Raw genomic sequence first — 18,882 nt, forward strand, 5'->3', positions numbered from 1 at the left:
ACAGTGCCCAGATATAGACCGAATTATGGCCAAGGCCTTCCACGGAAAGCTGTGGAGGGGCTACACACAAAGGGATCCTATTACAAGATATTTTCATCAGGCAAATAAGAATTTGAGTAATGACGCCAAACCAATAGCTTGCAAGGTATATTCCCTACTCACTCTCTAGTTACCTTTTCACAAAACTGACAGCACTTAAAATTTCCTGGGGATTTGGGAATAAAAATAAAAACATCTTTTAAAATGCAAGGAAAATCTGTCTCTGAACAGGGGCTGGTAAATTTTAACAAATCAAGCATTAAAGCCTGACCTCTCAAAGTCCTCAGCACTATTTCAGAACCATTAAAATATATATTAAGACCCATTTTTCATGTCAAAAAAATTATGTCCTATTTAGTCATAACCATTTCAAAACCCTAGATTCCTGCCAAAGACTACTGGGCAGGTAATTCCCAGTTCCTGTGGATGGATCGGGGAGCCTCTCAGTCATCTCTCCACTACTTGTCAGTCAGCTCACTGGCAATACACAGTGTGAACCGCTGTGTGATGAGCCAAGGACAGGGTTCTGGGACAGGCTCTGCGGTCAGAGAGAGCAAACTGGCCTGGTCTTTGAGCAAACTCCCATCAGCCTTATGCCCGCCCTGACACACACAGGTAGGGCCACAGTAATGTAACATGACCAAGTCTAAAGAAAATATCTGATGAAAAGCTCTGTCCTTTGTTGTTGTTTGAACTTATTTCCTTTCTGGGTAGCATTACCACCTGGGCAAGCAGAGATGGGGAAAAAAGAATCAGAGGTCAGATCAATCTACTTAGTTACTTAATATCAACCAGAGCCTTAATGGATACGAGTAAAAATTAACAATTCTGATTTTCAAAAGAAAGGCAGGCCAGGCGCAGTGGCTCACGCCTGTAATCCCAGCACTTTGGGAAGCAGAGGCAGGCACATCACGAGGTCAGGAGATCGAGACCATCCTGGCCAACATGGTGAAACCCGGTCTCTACTAAAAATACAAAAATTAGCTGGGCGTGGTGGCACGTGCCTGTAATCCCAGCTACTTGGGAGGCTGAGACAGGAGAATAGCTTGAAACAGGGAGTCGGAGGTTGCAGTGAGCCGAGATCGCGCCACTGCACTCCAGCCTGGCAACAGAGCGAGACTCCATCTCAAACAAACAAACAAAAAAAAAAAAAAAAAAGAGAGAGAGAGAGAAAGGTTCCTGGATAATCTTTGGATTACAATGATTTCCACGCATTATTCAAAAATGTTGTATTAGTTGTGTTTATCTTCTCAGATGTAGACATTGTCCTAAGTGGGTAATAAATACACCATTTCCCTTTTATGTTTAATTTCTAAATTGTTTTCACCTGTCTCAACTAACAAACCATTGGGATTTGCTTTCTCAGCGTTAACTATTTCTCCACAAACTATATACCCTATAGAGTTTAGATGAACCCTTATGTGGACTAATATGCACACTCAAGCCTCCCAAAGGTTTTAGGCTCAAGGTCCTGAGATAATCCATTTCCCCCTCTCCACCAGAACTTCACTACTGCTGCTATTACCTAAAACATTAACCAAGCAAATTCCCTGATTTTAAACTGCTCTCTGGAGTGCGCCTGATGCTTTACTCATTTACCAACAAATAAAAGCCTACTCCTGTTGTCCCCACAAATGTCAGCTCAACATGCAGAAATAAGCCACTGCTGAATTGATAAATCAGGGAACCATCTGGCTATGGGGTGAGCCAGACCAGGAATCACAGCTTTGCCACTCATAAGCAGTGAGATTTGGGACAGTGTAACTTTCCTGAGCCTCAGTTTCCTCTTTAAAACGCGGATAATATAAACACCTGTTTCAGACTACTGTTGCAAGGATTAAGTGAGGCAGTCCATGTAAAGCTCTTTACTCAGTGCCTGACACACACAGTAAGTGCTCAAAGAATGAGAGCTACTATTATTACTACTACTACTTTCTACCAGGTATTGTCTAAGATGCTTAATTTTTTAAGTTACCAATTACTTTTCAAAAATATCTTGGCACTCAAATAAAATGGGTATGCAACCACATAGCTATAAGGATTTGTCATGTGTTCATAATTCTTGATTGCCATCTATCTAAATCCTATATATAAGTAGCTGTTTTTTTGTTTTTCAGAAAGGGTCTCGTTCTGTCACCCAGGCTGGAATGCAGTGGCATGAAGACAGCTCAATGCAGCCTCAACCTCCTGGGCTCAAGTGATTCTCCCACATCAGCCTCCCAAAATGCTAGGATTACAGGCGTGAGCCACTGCGCTCAGCCTTCAGTAGCTATTTTTACTTCAGAATTACTAGTGAAGAAAAAAGAGGATCTTTGTGAAATTTCTACAAAGACTACCCAGCACTGATGAATAAAAAAATTAATTGTTCTATTTGTTACCCTAGCGTAACTACAACTACAATGAGAATATGATTCATGAATAGATTATAAACTCACATAACACAGATTATTTTCAGCAACAGCCACCAGCTTTTAAGAAAACATCTACCAAACAACAACATCTTTTGAAGAAATAGCCATCGCAGCTGCCAGTTAACAATGAAAAGCTCACCAGACATGGGGCTAAGATAAGAGGAACAGAAAGTGTAGCATTTAAAATCTACAGCAGACACCGAGTCTGTCTCCAGTACAGTAGTTCATCAGAGTGGAAAGAAGAAGGGCTAGAAACAGAAATAAAGGGAAGGGAGAAAATAAGTATCCTATTCAGAGGCTAAAAAAAAGCACACAGTTTATCTTGGGAAAGAAAACCCTGGTGATGTAACAGAGGGATTCAAGCACACAGTCATTTATTTGTATATACCAGCTATTCCAAAACCATTTCTCTCTTCACAGCATATTGTTACTCAACCAAAAAAGAATACCAGGACGTTGGAACCAAAGACGAACCACACTCTGTCACCAACAGGGGAGTGTTATGCAGTGAATGTTATCTCCCTCCTTCAACAAGAATTATTATTAGTGGGTGGTCTATACTGTTTTCCCCCTCTGGGCCAACTGTGCAAATTAGCCAAGACCTATGTAAACACTTCTCATGATAATTCCTTCTAGCTGGCATTTATACCCCAAATCAAACAATAACAGCACCTTTCAGCAAGAGTGATGGCTTGGTTTATGTTGACACCAGACAGCAATGGATATCTTTTGATAATGGCTATAAAGCAATATAGAGAGTGATGTGGAAGACTCAAGAAGGTGACTTCTACCAGAAATACATTTGACCCAGCAATCCCATTACTAGGTATATACCCAAAGTATTATAAATCATTCTACTATAAAGGCACATGTACATGTATGTTTACTGTAACACTATTTACAATAGCAAAGACTTGGAACCAACCCAAATGCCCATGAATGATAGACTGCATAAAGAAAATGTGGCACATACACACCATGGAATACTATGCAGCCATAAAAAGAATGAGTTCACGTCCTTTGCAGGGACATGGATGAAGCTGGAAGCCATCATTCTTAGCAAACTAACACAGGAACAGAAAACCAAACACCGCATGTTCTCCACACACTGGAGCCTGTTGGGCACTGGGGGGCAAGGGGAGGGAGAGCATGAGGACAAATTAAAAAAAAAGGTGACACTTAACCTAAGTCTAGCTGGTTTAGAAAAAACCATCAGGGAAGAGGTGTGGGGCAGCAGGAGAAGCAGTAGCCCATCAGTGGGAAGAGCATATGCAAGAACTGAGAAGTGGGAAAAAGCCCAAGTGGAGCCTGTGGGCAACAGTAAAGGATTTGGATTTTCAGTGGGCTACAAGGCCCTATGTGATCTGCCTGCCCAACTCACTCATAACCCTTCAGCACCTGACCTTTTCCACTGCACTCTCTCCACGCCGGCCTCTCCAGCCACTCCGCCCCCTGCTGTTCTTCAAAACACCAGGTCTTCTCCAACCAGAGACTTCAGATTTGCTGTTCCTTCTGTGTGAAAGCTTATCCACAATATGCACATGACTGAAGCTCTCACATCCTACAAGTCATGATTCAGAAAATTCCTTCTCACCCCATTTAAAATTGTATTTCCCATACTTTACCTTTTTCCAAAACACTCCTTACCACCTGCCATATACTTTTCTTTAACTCATTGTTGTTGCTGTCTCCTCCACTAAAATAAATCTTTAGAGGGCAGTTCTGTTTGCTGCTGTTTTTCTGAAAATGAGAACAATACCTAGCACAAAGTAGATGCTCAATAAATATGTGTTGTATGAATGAACAAAGGCAAGCAAATAGAAACCATTAAAGGGTTTTACCGGGGAGAAACAATTCATTTTGATTCAGTTGACTGTATAAGTACATTTTAAAATTCCACTTCCTCCATTTATCATTACCTAGAAACTTGGGGATTTCACGTTAAGGAGGTGGCTACATGCCCAACTGGCCCTTAACTTTAGCTACCACCAATTCATTTCTACAATGCTACCATAGTGATCTTTCAAACATATCTACTCCCATCTCCTGTCCTCCACCACCTACCTGCCAAGGCTGCAACAAGTTCCAGGCTCTCACACACTGATGCCCCAGCCTCACAAGCTGCTTCCACACCAGACTAGCTAACTCTCCAACTCTCCCCCTTCACCTCTTCCAGGAAGCCTTCCTTTCCTGATCTCTACTTCTTCACCCCAGTGCTCTGACAGGATTCCACCTCAAGTTGCTGAGATTTCAGATTTTCTGGGCACACACTCCCACTATCCAGGCCTTGCTAGGGAGTTTAGATTTTCTTCTAAGGGTGCTGGGAAGCCTCTGAAGCAGCAGTCCCCAATCTTTATGACACCAGAGACCAGTTCCGTGGAAGACAATTTTTCCACTGACCAGGGTTGGGGGGGTCAGGGGAACCTCAGATCATCAGGCATTAGATTCTCATAAGGAGCACGCAACCTAGATCCCATGCATGGACATTCACAACAGAGTTTGTGCTCCTATGAGAATCTAATGCCACTGATCTGACAGGAGGTGGAGCTCAGGCAGTAATGCTCAGTCCCCCACCCCCACTTACCTCCTGCTGTGTGGCCTGGTTCCTAACAGGCCACAGGTGGGTACTGATCCACAGCCGAGGAGTTGGGGATCCCTACTGCAAAGGATGCATAAATGTCTGTTGTTACTTGGCTGTATCCCTGTATCCTTGCCTGGATACTTAAAAAGGAAGACAAAACTCTTCCTCTTACTGTGAACAGATGATCTCCCAACTTCCCTCTTCCTTCACAGAAATGACGAGAATGAACTCTTATTCCACAATTCTACATCCCTACCTGCAGCTGAATCCACATGCTTTTCCTCTCATGAGAATGTGATAAAGTCTCTGATTCCATCCAAAACCAGCCTGTCCATGTGGACTCTGAGTTGCATCTCCTTTTTCCAACTCAAGGTACTATACTTGTGATTATCAATTTTTTTCATATGTGACCAATTGTCCCTTACTTTTGGATCATTCCCAGTGGCAGACAAACATTCCCTAATACTATCCAAATAAAATAAAACAAACCTCATCATTCCCTTAGATCCTTTACCCAATGTCTTCATCCTGCTACTGCCTCATTTCTCCAATCCCCTTTCAAAGCGAAACCCTTTAAAAAGCTGTCCATACTTGCCCTCTCCACTTCTTCAGCTTGGGCTATCAATTCCCCATACAATGAGGGATCTGCCTCCCCAACTCTCCAAATTAAGGTCATTAATGACCTTCATACTGTCAAAGCCAGAGATCGATTCTCTGGCCTGACTTTACTGCACAGCAGCATGTAACAGAGACCATCGCTCCTCACTTAAAGCATGTTCTTCTCTCTTCCCAGATTCACCACCACCACACTCATGTGGTTTCCTTACTGCCTCACTGGAGAGCCCTCCTCGCCCACCCACCACCTCACTGTGGAGGGACCCAAGGCTCAGCCCTTGGCCCTAATGGATTCTTTATTGACACTCCTATCTTAGGAAACAAACCTAGGTCCCATGTCTTTCCATGTCCTCTGTATGTTGAGGATGAGGACTGACCCAGTCTCCACCCCAGACTGCTCCATCATGCTCCAGATTCTGTATTCAATTGCTGACACCACAGCTGCACATGAATGACCACTAAGTATGTCAAAAGCAGTGTGGCCAAAATCAGAGCTGCTGACCCTGAGTCTCCCACATTCTCCAGCATTCCTCAGTTCATTAAGTGGTACCATTCAGTTGCTCAAGCCCCAAATCCCAATTCTTATATTTCTCCCTCATCCACATCCAATTTTTCATCAAATCATGTAAACTCCACCTCCAAACATATCCTGAACAGGATAACCTCTCTGCATTACCACTGCCATTAGCAAAGTCTAAGCCACTATCACTTCTAACCTGGTCAGCCAGTCCCTCCACATATTAGCCAGCGATCTTAACATGAATTAGATCATTCCCTTGCTGAAGCTACCCCTAACCACCAACTATCCCCCCAACTTTCATTACACTTAAATCCAAATTCCTTTCCTTGGCCTCTACAGTCTAACCTTGTCAGCATTATTTCCCTACATTCTTCCCCCTTCCCTTCTCAGAATGCCCCTTCCAGATGATCTGACGGCTGCTTCTTTCTTTTTTACTTTTTGAGACAGGGTCTTGCTCTGTTGCCCAGGCTGGAATCCAGTATGTGCAATCACAGCTCACTGCAGCCTTGACCTGCTGGGCACAAGTGATCCTCGCACCTCAGCCTCCTGAGTAGCTGGGATTACAGGTCACCATACCCAGCTAATTTTTTTTGTAGAGATGGGGTCTCACTATGTTGCCAAGCTGGTCTCAAACTCCTAAGCTCAAGTGATCCTCCCGCCGCAGCCTCCCAAAGTGCTAGGATTACAGGTGTGAGCCACCACGCCCAGCCTGTGGCTGCTTCTTTCTCAGCATTCTGGTCTCAGCTCAAATGTTACATGCTTAGAAAAGTTTTCCTTGATCATGTTAGTTAGAATCCCCCTAACCCCAACTCATTAGCCTACTTTGACTTCACAGCACTCAACAGTCCTTGGAAATACTTGTGTATTTACTGTGTCTCACTTCCCTAGAGGGCTGGGGCTCCATCTGATTTGTGTCACTCTATCCCTAACACCCATCAGAAAACCTGGCACTTAAATATCTGCTGACCAACTGCCTGACTTGGGAGTTAGGACTGTGCTTTCTCACCTTCTGTGGAGTTGTATCCTCAAGATTCTACCTAGCCTAGCATGAGGCCCAGAGAACATGGGATAAAAGCTAAATGAGTGAAGTTAAGGCAAAACAGAGGATTCTCAAGGCAGTAATCACAAAATAAACAAAATACACTGGGGCCTACTAAAGGACATGGTCTGAAACTGGTCAGAAAGTGAAATGACCAGGTTGGCAAGTTTCAGTTTTGCTTACCGGTAACTGCCCAAAGTAGTTACATAGGTGTCCTTGATCGAGTGTGATTTGCCCTAAGTCCAAATCCTGTAATTGAAAATACAGAATTGGCCCAGAGTGGGATTACACAGAATGATGGCTTCTGTGTTCCATACTTCTGTTATTAGTAAAATCTTTACAGTGAGCATGTATTAACTTCTGTAATAATTTTTTCCATTAAAACCAATCTTTCTATGTAGTTTCCAAAAAGAACAAGGTAATTTAAGTGAAGAACTGCTAAGTTAAATTGGAAATTTCCAAGAACTGAAAAGGCAATTTTCTAAATTCCCTCTACAGGCAGAAAACCCCCATGACTATCACCACACATTAAAAAAACCATGTAAGTAGTATCCTCATTTATCTTTCTGACCCACTCCCCACCTTCATGATGACTTTATTACGTTGCCTATAATTTACCTTTTTTGCCCAGAAAAAAGGGGGTTTGAAAAACATTACAAGCAGCAGCATAAAGAAGCACAAACTACAGGCTTCCAGAAGATGAGCAAGTACAACTCTGCACAAGCAAGAGAAAGTAAATACCCACATCATGCTTCTCTCTGCAAGTCAAAGAGGTGGCTAAAGGAGGAACTAAGAAATGTCACCTCCCACTTCCCATTTTTACTAGAGTCCAAGAAGGCATGAAACTGGGGTTTGGGCATGATTGCTCATGCCAATAATTCCAACACTCTGGGAGGCTAAGGTGGGAGGATTTCTTGAGCTCCAGAGTTTGAGACCAGCCTGGGCAACATGGTGAAACCCCGTCTCTACAAACAAAATACAAAAATTAGCCGGGCATGGTAGTGTGCACCTGTGGCCCCAGCTACTCAGGAGGCTGAGATGGGAGGATGGCTTGAGACCACGAAGTGAAGTCAAGGCTGCAGTGAGCCATGGATCATGCCACTGCACTGTAGCCTGGGCAATACAGCAAGACCCTGTTTCAAAAGAAGGAAAAAAAAAAAAAGAAAAGAGAAAAAAACTGCGGTTCATTTGCTACACTCTCTCATGCCAGAGTTTCCTCTCACTGCCTACACCTTGCGTGCTAAAGCAAAACTGGCATTTCACTTTCTGCTGCTCCTCTGACAGTCCTGGCTGACGACTTGATTAAAGGCGTGCTTGTGACACTGTGCTTTCATTACTGATAACCTGCATTATATCATTTAATTCTCCCAATCCCTATTAGTTGCCAGCATTATTCTCATTTTATACCTGAGTCAAGTGAGGCTCAGTAAAGCTATGTAGTTTCCTTCAAATTGCTCACCCACTAGATTTTAGATTTGAGCCCAGGCTTAATTCTAGAACTGGGGTTCCCAGAACTGTCTCTGTGTAAAGCTAACTTCTGCAAACTTGCCATATGGAACCTCTTTTCTGCATAACACCAACCAAGAGCACACAGAAACAGGGTTCCCTGGAACACACTTTTGGAAATAATGATTTAAAGCTATGGTACTCAAACACCAAAACAGATACTCTTCTCTGCGAAGACCACAGTGAAATGAAAAAAATAATAACAATGTAATATGTCTTTCCTAAAGTGAAACTTTTTCACAATTAAAGGACTGTCCTTTATTCCAAAACAATGTTCTCATACTTTTTTGAGGGTAAGTACATATAAATTGCCAGCAACCATATGTCTGGAGTTCCCAAATTATTTCTGAAACTTTCTTGTTTGAAATATAAAGCCTGGGGACCACTGGTTAAAAGCATTACCTTTTTTTCTGTTGCATGACTGGAGTTTAGGATTATGGAAAACATCTGTATAACATGGGAGGGAAATAGTTTCTGTTTTAAGATTGTGAATCTAATTGATAATGAACTAGTGCGTTTTCCTTGCCATATGCTTACATATAAGAGAAAAAAACATTTCATGCTAGCAGGGTCTTTATTACAAAGAAGAACAAGAATACTTAATCTAGTTTTACGTTATGAGTGGCTGAAATGCAAAAATCGTTCTCCTTCTTCTGCTCATTTATTATAATCCCTGCTGTACAAGATGAATACAAATGTAACCCTCTGCCTTTTTCTCAAAAGTACAGTAACTCCAATTGCTAAGTCTACTAACAGGCTTCTTTTTCTCCTTAGAACTTCAATAAAAAAATACTTTAATAATCAGAGGGGCACATTTATTAGAAATACTGCCATAAAAACTTTCAACATCAATGTGATTAAAAGCAATCTTGCACTGAAATGCTATTTAAATAGTGAAATTTCACTTCTCCCTTTCTAAAGGAATTTTTTTTAATGGCACAAATCTCAGATGATTGTTTGCTATCTGCTGCAACCTTAGCTTGCATTTAATCTTTTTTTAAAAAGCCAATTACTTCTAATGCAAACTGCAGATACTTCCCCTCCCCCTCAAAGAAAAAGTTGTATAAAAGAACAACCAAATACAACACACTGACTGTTGTAAGGCACAGCAAGGAAAAGGCTCTGATATTTTTACTTAAAAAAAATGGCTTTTGGTAAAGGTCAGAATTTCTAGACAAGGATAAGAAAAACAAAGGTTAGGGTGACCTGCTCAAGCTCATGAAAAGCCATGTACATTCTGGAAAGGGCTCAGAACAGCAGAACGGTTAAGCATGTGAGCTGTGGAGTAATTAGACAGATCTAGGTTACAGGACCTCTTACATGCTTTGTGATCTTAGCGAGCTACCTCACTTTTCTGAGTCGTAGTTCCCTCATCTGTAAAATGGAGATAATGGTGATACCTAGATCATAGGACTGTCATTCATAAATACCTCATACTTCCCTCCTGAGATCAGAGTTTACAAGAACCAATCAAAGTTGTAAATTGGACACAGCTTGGGAACCCCATCCTACTGTGCACATGGAAACATGTGCATGGTCTCCATGAATTGTGAAACATGAGGGTTCAGAAATTCAGCATGGATTGTGCAGGTGTTACTTTCCAGTAAGCACAAAATTGTAAAGATATGGGACCTAAAGAACACTGTCTGCCACCTTCTCCAATCAAAATGCAGATTTGTTTCTCTGTGAATTCTTCCTATAACTACTAAGACCTGTAACAAGGCTTCAGCTTCTCTAAACCAGCTAAGGGGCAGTGATTCTGGAGAATTTGAATGGAAATTCCATGAAAGTTCTGGACTCTTTCTCCTGCATATTTACATACCATGAGGAGCTTAATAGAACTCAAGCACCATTCTCATGGTCCATGGCTCTTGGAAGCTGGGGCAATAACAGCCTCTATTCGTGCTCTGTATGTGAACTGCTCCCAAACAGGTGTATGCCATAAAAAAGTCACACACTGGGGACTGTTGTGGGGTGGGGGTAGGGGGGAGGGATAGCATTAGGAGATATACCTAATGCTAAATGACGAGTTAATGGGCACAGCACACCAACATGGCACATGTATACATATGTAACAAACCTGCACATTGTGGACATGTACCCTAAAACTTAAAAGTATAATTAAAAAAAAAAAAAAGACAGTGAATGATAAAAGTGGACAAAGACAGCAACCTTCTTATGTGAAACCATTCCTACTCTCCATTATTTCCTTCTAACTCAACATGTTTCTTTAATATTGAATGAACTCTTGGTTTAAGACTAACGCATTTTATTATTTTGAAGATTCTCCCCTTCAAAATAGACAGTTCAAGAATAATAAGATCGCATTCTGCAATTCTGCAGAATGGGTTTCCTTTTATCAACCAAAGAACTCATCAGAACAGTGGTCATCAAACTTTTCCTGTAAAGAACCAGATAGTAAATGTTTTGGGCTTGGTGGGTCATATGGTTTCTGTTCTGTGTAGTCCGCTCTGCTGTTCACTGTATGCAGCAAGCAGCCACAGACAAGTAAATGAATGCCCATGGCTACGTTTCAATAAAATTTAGTTATGGACACTGACACTGAAGTCTCATATAATTTTCACGTCATGAAATCTTTTGAGTTTTTATTCCAACCAATGCAATGTAAAAACCATGCAGGCAAGACGTGACCCACATGCCGCAACTGGGGAAAAGTCCCTGCTACAGGAGGGTCTTTCTAGGTCTCTGGGGGTTCCTGCACCTATGGGTTAGTGAAGAGCTTACAGGGAAGGAGTCACGCACAGGAGCTGTCAGCAAGGACACTGCCCACTGTCATGGCCACGCTGATTCTCATCTATGGAGGTGTTTCTTAAGTGTGGGCGATCTGCAACCAAATCACCTGACTGCCCCTTACATGTGCATTAATGTTCAAAAAGCACGAGGTGATGCTGAGGCAGGGAACTTGGATTTTACCGATTCCTGTCTGAGGCTTGGTTTATATCTCCACATAAGATATCAGCAGACTGCAAGTACTGCCATCTACAGAACCTTTACACATCCACAGAGAGGATCAGGAATGGTAGCCTGACTTGCCTCAAAAGAAAGGTGCAGAACACAAAAAGCCTCCATTTTGCAGGAAATAAGTTGAAGTCCATGTGAGCAGAAAATAAAAACCAAAAGAAATGATATGCTTCAAAATAATTCACTGTGGGGAGTAGGGCAGAGGTGAAGCAAGACTGGGCCATGACTCATTATTTGTTGAAACTGTGTGATGGATACAAGGAGGATCATTAAAATATTTTCTCTACTTTGTATGTTTCGAATTGTCCATAAGAAACAGTTGAGGAGAAAAGCAGACAAAAGAAACCCTAGAGAAAAATAGAAATGCTCTCTATTTCAGGGAGAGGATATTATACCTACAATGTAGTACCTTTAACAGTAAAATACTTCACAAACACCTATTTGTTTTCCATTAATTAACCATGAACCATTTTTTCCCCCTAGGAAAGAAAAAAGGTGGTACTCTGTTGACTCAGTCTGTGTTTACTGAGGCTATCCAACTCCCTAGCAAGCTTGTTTTGGTTTTTTTTTTTTTTTTTGAACTCTAGTTGCCTACAGGTGCTAACCACACACTTTTCCATCTTGCCACAGGCTCAATCACGTTCAGGTTAATTATGAGAAGGAAATCACCCGTCATCAAGTGTGGACATCACACTGGGTTGCTATTCTACTTCTTTGCCTAAATAGCAAAGATAAGAGAGGTGATGTCCTGTCCGTACCTTTTCTGGAAAGTGTAAATGGAGCACTATATCAAGGACAGAGCAACGAAAAGTGCTGAAACCTTCTGGCCTCCCCTGGGGCCATACAGCAACACCCCCCTAAACACACAAACACACAGAATACTATCTTCTTTTGGAGTCACAATACAATGAAAAATTGGTCATTTGAACGACACACTGGAGTGACTCAATTCAATCTTCCTAGTAGCTCTACTCATTCACTTTTGGGGCAAATATTTACTGAGCACAATGGTGTGCAGGAGCTGAATATGCCTTCATCAACAACACTCCTGCCCTCAGGGAACTTACTCTCTAAACAAGGAGCCATCACATAATGAAGAGTTTCAAATGCTGACACGTAGAGTGCAGAAAGAAAAAGTACAGAGTACTTTGATACCATACAACAGTTAGACTTAGAGAAGTTATGGACAGCTTCCCAGAGAAGATGTCATTTTTCCCAATACCATTGTTGACTCCTACAATGACACCATATAGGTTTTAAAATCTGCTGTGCTTAACTAAGGCATTTAAAGTTTTTATTTTTTAAGGGTCTCTAAATGTTCAGGCACTAATATAGAAACCCTAATCAGTTATCAGTACCAATTAATTCAATCTAAACATAATTTTGTTAAGTTTCACAAATCCAAAATTTGTGGAAGTCCGGAATTTCACAAATCACCTTGGGGGAAAAAACAGTAATTTGTCTTTTGAGTTTAATCATTTCAAAAACGTCAACCGGGCACAGTGGCTCATACCTGTCATTCCAACACTTTGGGAGGCCGAGGTGGGTGGATCACTTCTGGTCAGGAGTTCGAGACCAGGCTGGCCAACATGGTGAAACCCCGTCTCTACTAAAAATACAAAAAGTAGCCAGGCGTGGTGGCAGGCGCCTGTAATCCCAGCTACTTGGGAGGCTGAGGTAGGAGAATCGCTTGAACCCAGGAGGCGGAAGCTGCAGTGAGCCGAGATCGCGCCTGTACCATTGCACTCCAGCCTGGGCAACACAGCGAGACTCCATCTTAACAACAACAAAAAGTCAAAATGTATTACCAATTTCTTCCCACCAAAATTAATCATGCTAACTAATATTACAAATTATAGAACAAGAATAAGGCAATACAAATACAAGAAACCAGGTTGACCTCTGAAAAATAACCAAATTTTGTCTTAACATTTGCCTACTTGTGCTAAATGGCAGAAGAGGGATGATATACTACCTAAACCACAAATAATTTCCCTCCATCTAAATCAAGAGTTCCAACCTTCTGCCACAACATTAACCCTTGGGTATTCTTGCCTTGGATAGGTTTACTACCTAAACCACAAATAATTTCCCTCCATCTAAATCAAGAGTTCCAACCTTCTGCCACAGCATTAACCCTTGGGTAGTCTTGCCTGACAGGAGCTGGTCAAAGTAATGTGTTACAAGAGGAAAAAGTGAAAAGAAAAAACAGGCAGAGAGCCTAGCTTAGCAGTTTTGAATTTTAGGGGTGGGGACGTGTAAATGATCCTTTTGAGAATCCAAGGGAAGCTGTGAACACCTACCCTAGAAAACTGACATATTATTTTGCATACAATTTCAGGGGAACTACAACCCCCTGAAGCCTTTTCAAAGGTCACAGATTAAAAAACCCCGTACCTAGAAATATAGAATTAAGAAGTCAGGTTATCAGCAGTTGAAAGAGTTAAAAGGAATTAGTGTGTACTGAGTCATTCACATGTTATCTAATTTAATTTCAACTCCTACAATAACCTTGGGAAGTAGATAGTATTATCTCCCAAAGAGGGAAAGTATATTCAGAAAGATGAAATAACTAATGCAAGGTTAAGCAGCTTTCTCTCACATCCAGGCTTTCTAACCCCTAGGTCCAAAATTGCACATTGGAGAATTCAAGTCAAGCGCATATTCCTAGAGATATTTCAAGATGAGGAGTTTCTGGCGGGGGTGGTGGCTCATGCTGGTAATCCCAGCACTTTGTGGAGGCCGAGGCGGGTGGATCACCTGAGGTCAGGAGCTTGAGACCAGACTGACTAACATGGTGAATGAAACTCCATCTCTATAAAAAATACAAAAATTAGCCAGGTGTGGTGGTGCGTGCCTGTAATCCCAGCTACTAGGGAGGATGAGGCCAGAGAATCGCTTGAACCCAGGAAGCAGAGGTTGCAGTGAGCTGAGAATTTGCCACTGCACTCCAGCCTGGGCAACAGAGTCAGACTCCGTCTCAAAAAAAAAAAAAAAAAAAAGAGTCGTTTCTGACTTCCAGTGATTCATTCACATGATCAATTTATCTACATATTTCTTCAACTTAATAAGAGGAATCAGTATGGATTTAACTTCAAAACATCTTTTCTTAGTAGCTGATAATTTTCACCAGACAATGAATAATAGTCTAATAAGTTTTGATAATATTAAATGTATTTTCATTTCTGAAGCAGTCTACAATGGTCTGTTAGGAGAACATAAAGGTCCACTGAGTGAGTGCTGGACATCCTCAAACTTGGACTTTAAAATATCCCCAGATAATCCACAAAGTCACAAACAAATGAAGAACTGACTAAATTTAAAACTTCAGTCTCAACTCAGACAGGTGTAAGTTCCAAGTGGCCTGGTAGCTACAGCATCCTCTAAATGGTTAGAGCAACTTTAAAAGGGGGAGGAGGGGAACCCTTAAAAAACACTAACAAGGGCCAGGCGGTGGCTCACACCTGTAATCCCAGCACTTTGGGAGTCCGAGGCAGGTGGATCACGAGGTTAGGAGATTGAGACCATCCTGGGCCAACATGGTGAAACCTCGTCTCTACTAAAACACACAAAATTAGCTGGGCGTGGTGGCTCGCCGCCTGTAGTCCCAGCTACTTGGGAGGCTGAGGCAGGAAAATCCCTTGAACCCGGGAGGTGGAGGTTGCACTGAGGAGGCGGAGGTTGCACTGAGCCAAGATCGCACCACTGCACTCCAGCCTGGCCACAGAGTGAGACTCCGTCTCAAAAAACAAAACAAAACAAAACACTAACAAGATCCATGTCCCTTTTGTGCCTCAAGTAGGTAGTTTAACGTCTTAGTTCTTCATGGAAAACATGCTGATAAAAGTATCCCAACAGAAAATAATACATATAGCAAAAATTAGGTACAGTCCCCTTAATTTGGTTGGGTGTCTGTCCAGCTCAAGGCACCCAGTGAAACATTAATACACTTAACTCATCCTTTACAGCAGAATTATTGATAATTACAATCTTGTTTTCACACAGATTTAGAAACCTTTTATGTGATATGTATCCACACCCAGAGAATGAAAACTAAGAACAAGAGTAGGTCAGGTCCTCTAAAGCTCTACTCCAACTGCTTACTATAAGAGTTGCCACCTAGTGATTTTAATTTTTTAAGCCCAGGCAGGCTGCCAATTCAGCACTAAAACCGGACTAGCAACTGATTTTTCCTATTGCAACATCATCAACAAGTCCTGTGCTTTCCCTTGCTTTCCTTTACCCTCAAACAGCAATTCTCATTTTAAAAATCAACTAATTTGTTCTATAATCTGTTCCAATTGGAAGCTCTCATCGGGCTGTCACTGGTATTACTCTTCCTCCGAGTGCCAAGAGGCCAAAAAGCGCCCAATTCAAAAAAACCGAAACAGAGTTAAGTGAAGAAAAAGCAGGTGTGAAAAGCGAGAAGGAAATGTGAAGACAGTAACAACGGGCAAACTTTGGACTTAAAAATGTTCCAGTTGCCAGAGTTCTACCTATTCTTGGGCCATAGACAAAAATTCTGCAAAATAAATGGCTACGAGTGAGAAATAAAATTGCATTCGGGGACTATAAACTCAGTATTCCGGGTCCAAACCTCACTCAAAGCCTTGTCCTAACTCACTGAAAGAATAACTTGAAACTGAACCCGAAGTTCATTGGACTTCAGAAGTCCTTTCTGACCACGGTGTGCCCAGGCCGAGTGCAGCTATTAGACAGCAAAAGCTGACTATTCAAAGAAAAAGAAAATCTCAAGAAAAAGTCTGACAGTTTCCAGATACCTGGCCTGACTTTCATTTGGAGGCATACCCTATTTCCCTAGTGTATCTTTTTACCAAACAGTTTAAAACTAACAAATAATTAGACCCTGATTTCACCAGCTACGGGCAGTAAAGGCTTGTTTGACCAAATAAAATTCTGGCTTTCTTTCCCCCGTGATCTTGGCAGCTCGCAAAAAATCTTGACCAAAATGCACTCCGGGTTATGATGATCTTTTTGTAGCATCCTCAACTTGTACCTTAAATCCTACAAAAATAAGACTGCATAGGTAAAGCATCATCTTCAAGTTCAAAATTCGTTTCGATTGCCAACAGAAAATGTCCCCTAAGCATTCGTGGAAAGGTTTCAAAGCTGAGAATTCCTTCCTCTACTCCTGTTTCTCCGTAAGGAGGTCAGAAACGCAGAGATCTAGGTTAAACTTCCCGCCGGTTCCCAGCGCTCATCACCAATAACGCTGCTCCTGCCTGGTCACAGAAGGATTCCGGACGCTCCTTTTTACAGGAGGCCCCCAAACCAAACTTTCCAAGCGCTCTGCCCCCTCCCTCCCTCCTCAGGCAGCATCTTCGCAGGCACGGGGAGTCGGGGAGTCGGTATGGTGGGCTGATGTTGCCGGTCCCAGTGAACTGTCAAGGAAACTTCCCAGGGGTTTGCACAAACTCCATCAGGGGGGCTGGACTCACCTTCCCGACAGAGCCCCATGACTTCGCGGTTTTTCCCAAACTCCTTGAAACTTTCGTCCAATTCTGTCCCTAGGAGATATACACACACAGGAGGAGGGGAGAGGCAGGTCAGTGGCCGGGAGTGTGACGCACACTCACGCACGCACGGGGTAGGTGTGGGCACCTCCGCGTTCCGCAACCGAGCAAACGATAGCATCTCTGCCCCTCGAGGGGGCGGGTCACAGGAGAGGAGGCAGGGGGGAGGGGAGGAGAGAGGAGGGGGTCGCGAGGGGCTGAAGTGGGGAGGAGGGCGTGGACACCTACCGTCCTTCCCAGGAAGTTTGGAAGCCTCAACCCACAGATTCCACGACTGTCCCAGCATCACTTCAGGACTGGGCAGAGGCCTGCGCTCCCCGACCGTCGCCATTGCGGCGGCCGAGGTGGAGGCGGCGCCGGGCCCGCCGTCCTCCGGCCGTGGGCGCCGTGGCGGCGGTGGCGGCTGCTGCTGCCGCTGGGGCTGCGGAGGCTGTTGCTGCTGCTGCTGCTGCCGGGCGGCCGCAGCTGCTGCTCCGCCCGCCGCCGCCGCCGCGCGGCGCGGCTCCCCCCTGACGTCATCCGCGGCCCGTTCCGACATTCTTTCCGCTCCTACAATGTAACAAAAAAAAGGGGGAAAGAGTCGCGCGGGGGCCGTTTTTTAAGGAGGCGCCAGGGAGTTCCGGCGGCGTGCGCGGCCCGCGGACCGGGTGGGGCACGCTGACAGCGCCCCCATGGCCGCCCAGCCCCCCGAGCCCGCCTCCTCGAGGCCACCCCCCGCCCCGGGCGCAAAGTCCGCGGCGCGGGCTAGCTTTCGCTTTCGACTCCCGCGGCCGCCCGAGGGAGGGGACGGGCAGCAGGCGGCCCGCCACCGCGGCGCTGGGTCCCCTGCCTGCCTCTGCTCAGAGGACCTGGCGCGGAGGCCAGCGCCAGAGCGGCCCGGCTTCAACCCCGCGCCCCACCATGGCAGCCCGCGCGGGGAAGCCCGAGCCGCACCCCAGGACCTCCAGCTGCCCACCCTTCGGCCGCTCGCATCCCCGGGCCCGGCCCGGCTGCCCCGCTCCTTCCTTCCGTCCGCGCGTCCGTCCGAGCGGCGGCACCCGGCCGGCTCCCTTAAGCGGAGGCGCCTCCCGCCGCCTCCTCCCACTTGCCGGTCCCTCCCTCTCAGCTCGCTCCGGCGAAGTTTGCACGTCAAGCCCCCGGACTGGAGCCAGGGAGAAATCGGAAATGCAGCCACCTATGGAGGAGCCGGCCGGCCGGCCCCAGGGGAGAGCGGGACAGGCTGGTGCAGGGGGCACTTTGCCCTCGGCTTGCGGGCGGCCGCAGAGTTGTCAAAAGCATGAATGGGAAGCCGCCGCAGAGCGGACTCCGGGCATGCAGGGAACCTTGGGCTAGCGGGGAAGTGCCCCCCAGGTGTCTGCCCAGGTGTCAGGACGAAGTACCGTGTGCACGCCACGCCGCCCACATGTGTGCCCACGACCCGCAATTGGAAGTCACACTGTGCGCCCGGGGAACTTGAATTCGTCCAGCAAAGAGAGAACATGAGATCAGTGTGCGAGGGAATGGAGGAGAGTGAAACAAACCGAGAGGAGCTTTAACCCGTGTACATATTTTAGAGGCAGCACCCCAAGTTTCTGGGTTTCCACTGCTCCTGGAAGTGATTCATTCACCCCAAAAATAAAAATCGGATTCATTCTTAACTTGAGTTGTTAGTCCTT

General features: G+C 44.4%; 1 protein-coding gene across 22 annotated transcripts in view; it reads right to left on the reverse strand.

The window, feature by feature from the left end:
• ATXN7 (ataxin 7) overlaps window positions 1-18,882 on the reverse strand; it is a 139,326-nt gene that overhangs the window by 73,020 nt on the left and 47,424 nt on the right. For 18 of the 22 annotated variants that reach the window (XM_054551933.2, XM_063722012.1, XM_054551919.2 and 15 more), the window contains 2 exons: window positions 17,456-17,776; window positions 17,153-17,221 (listed from right to left, as the gene is read on the reverse strand). In XM_054551933.2, the coding sequence (XP_054407908.1) occupies window positions 17,153-17,221; window positions 17,456-17,765 (379 nt within the window). In that variant the 5' untranslated portion in view covers window positions 17,766-17,776. Of the gene's footprint in view, window positions 1-17,152; window positions 17,222-17,455; window positions 17,777-18,182; window positions 18,267-18,882 lie in introns of those variants that run through there. The other 4 variants (XM_054551934.2, XM_054551921.2, XM_054551930.2 and 1 more) reach the window with 2 other exon arrangements.

Source organism: Pongo abelii, chromosome 2 (assembly GCF_028885655.2).
Source record: "Pongo abelii isolate AG06213 chromosome 2, NHGRI_mPonAbe1-v2.0_pri, whole genome shotgun sequence".
In the NCBI taxonomy this organism is placed as follows: Eukaryota; Metazoa; Chordata; class Mammalia; order Primates; family Hominidae; genus Pongo; species Pongo abelii.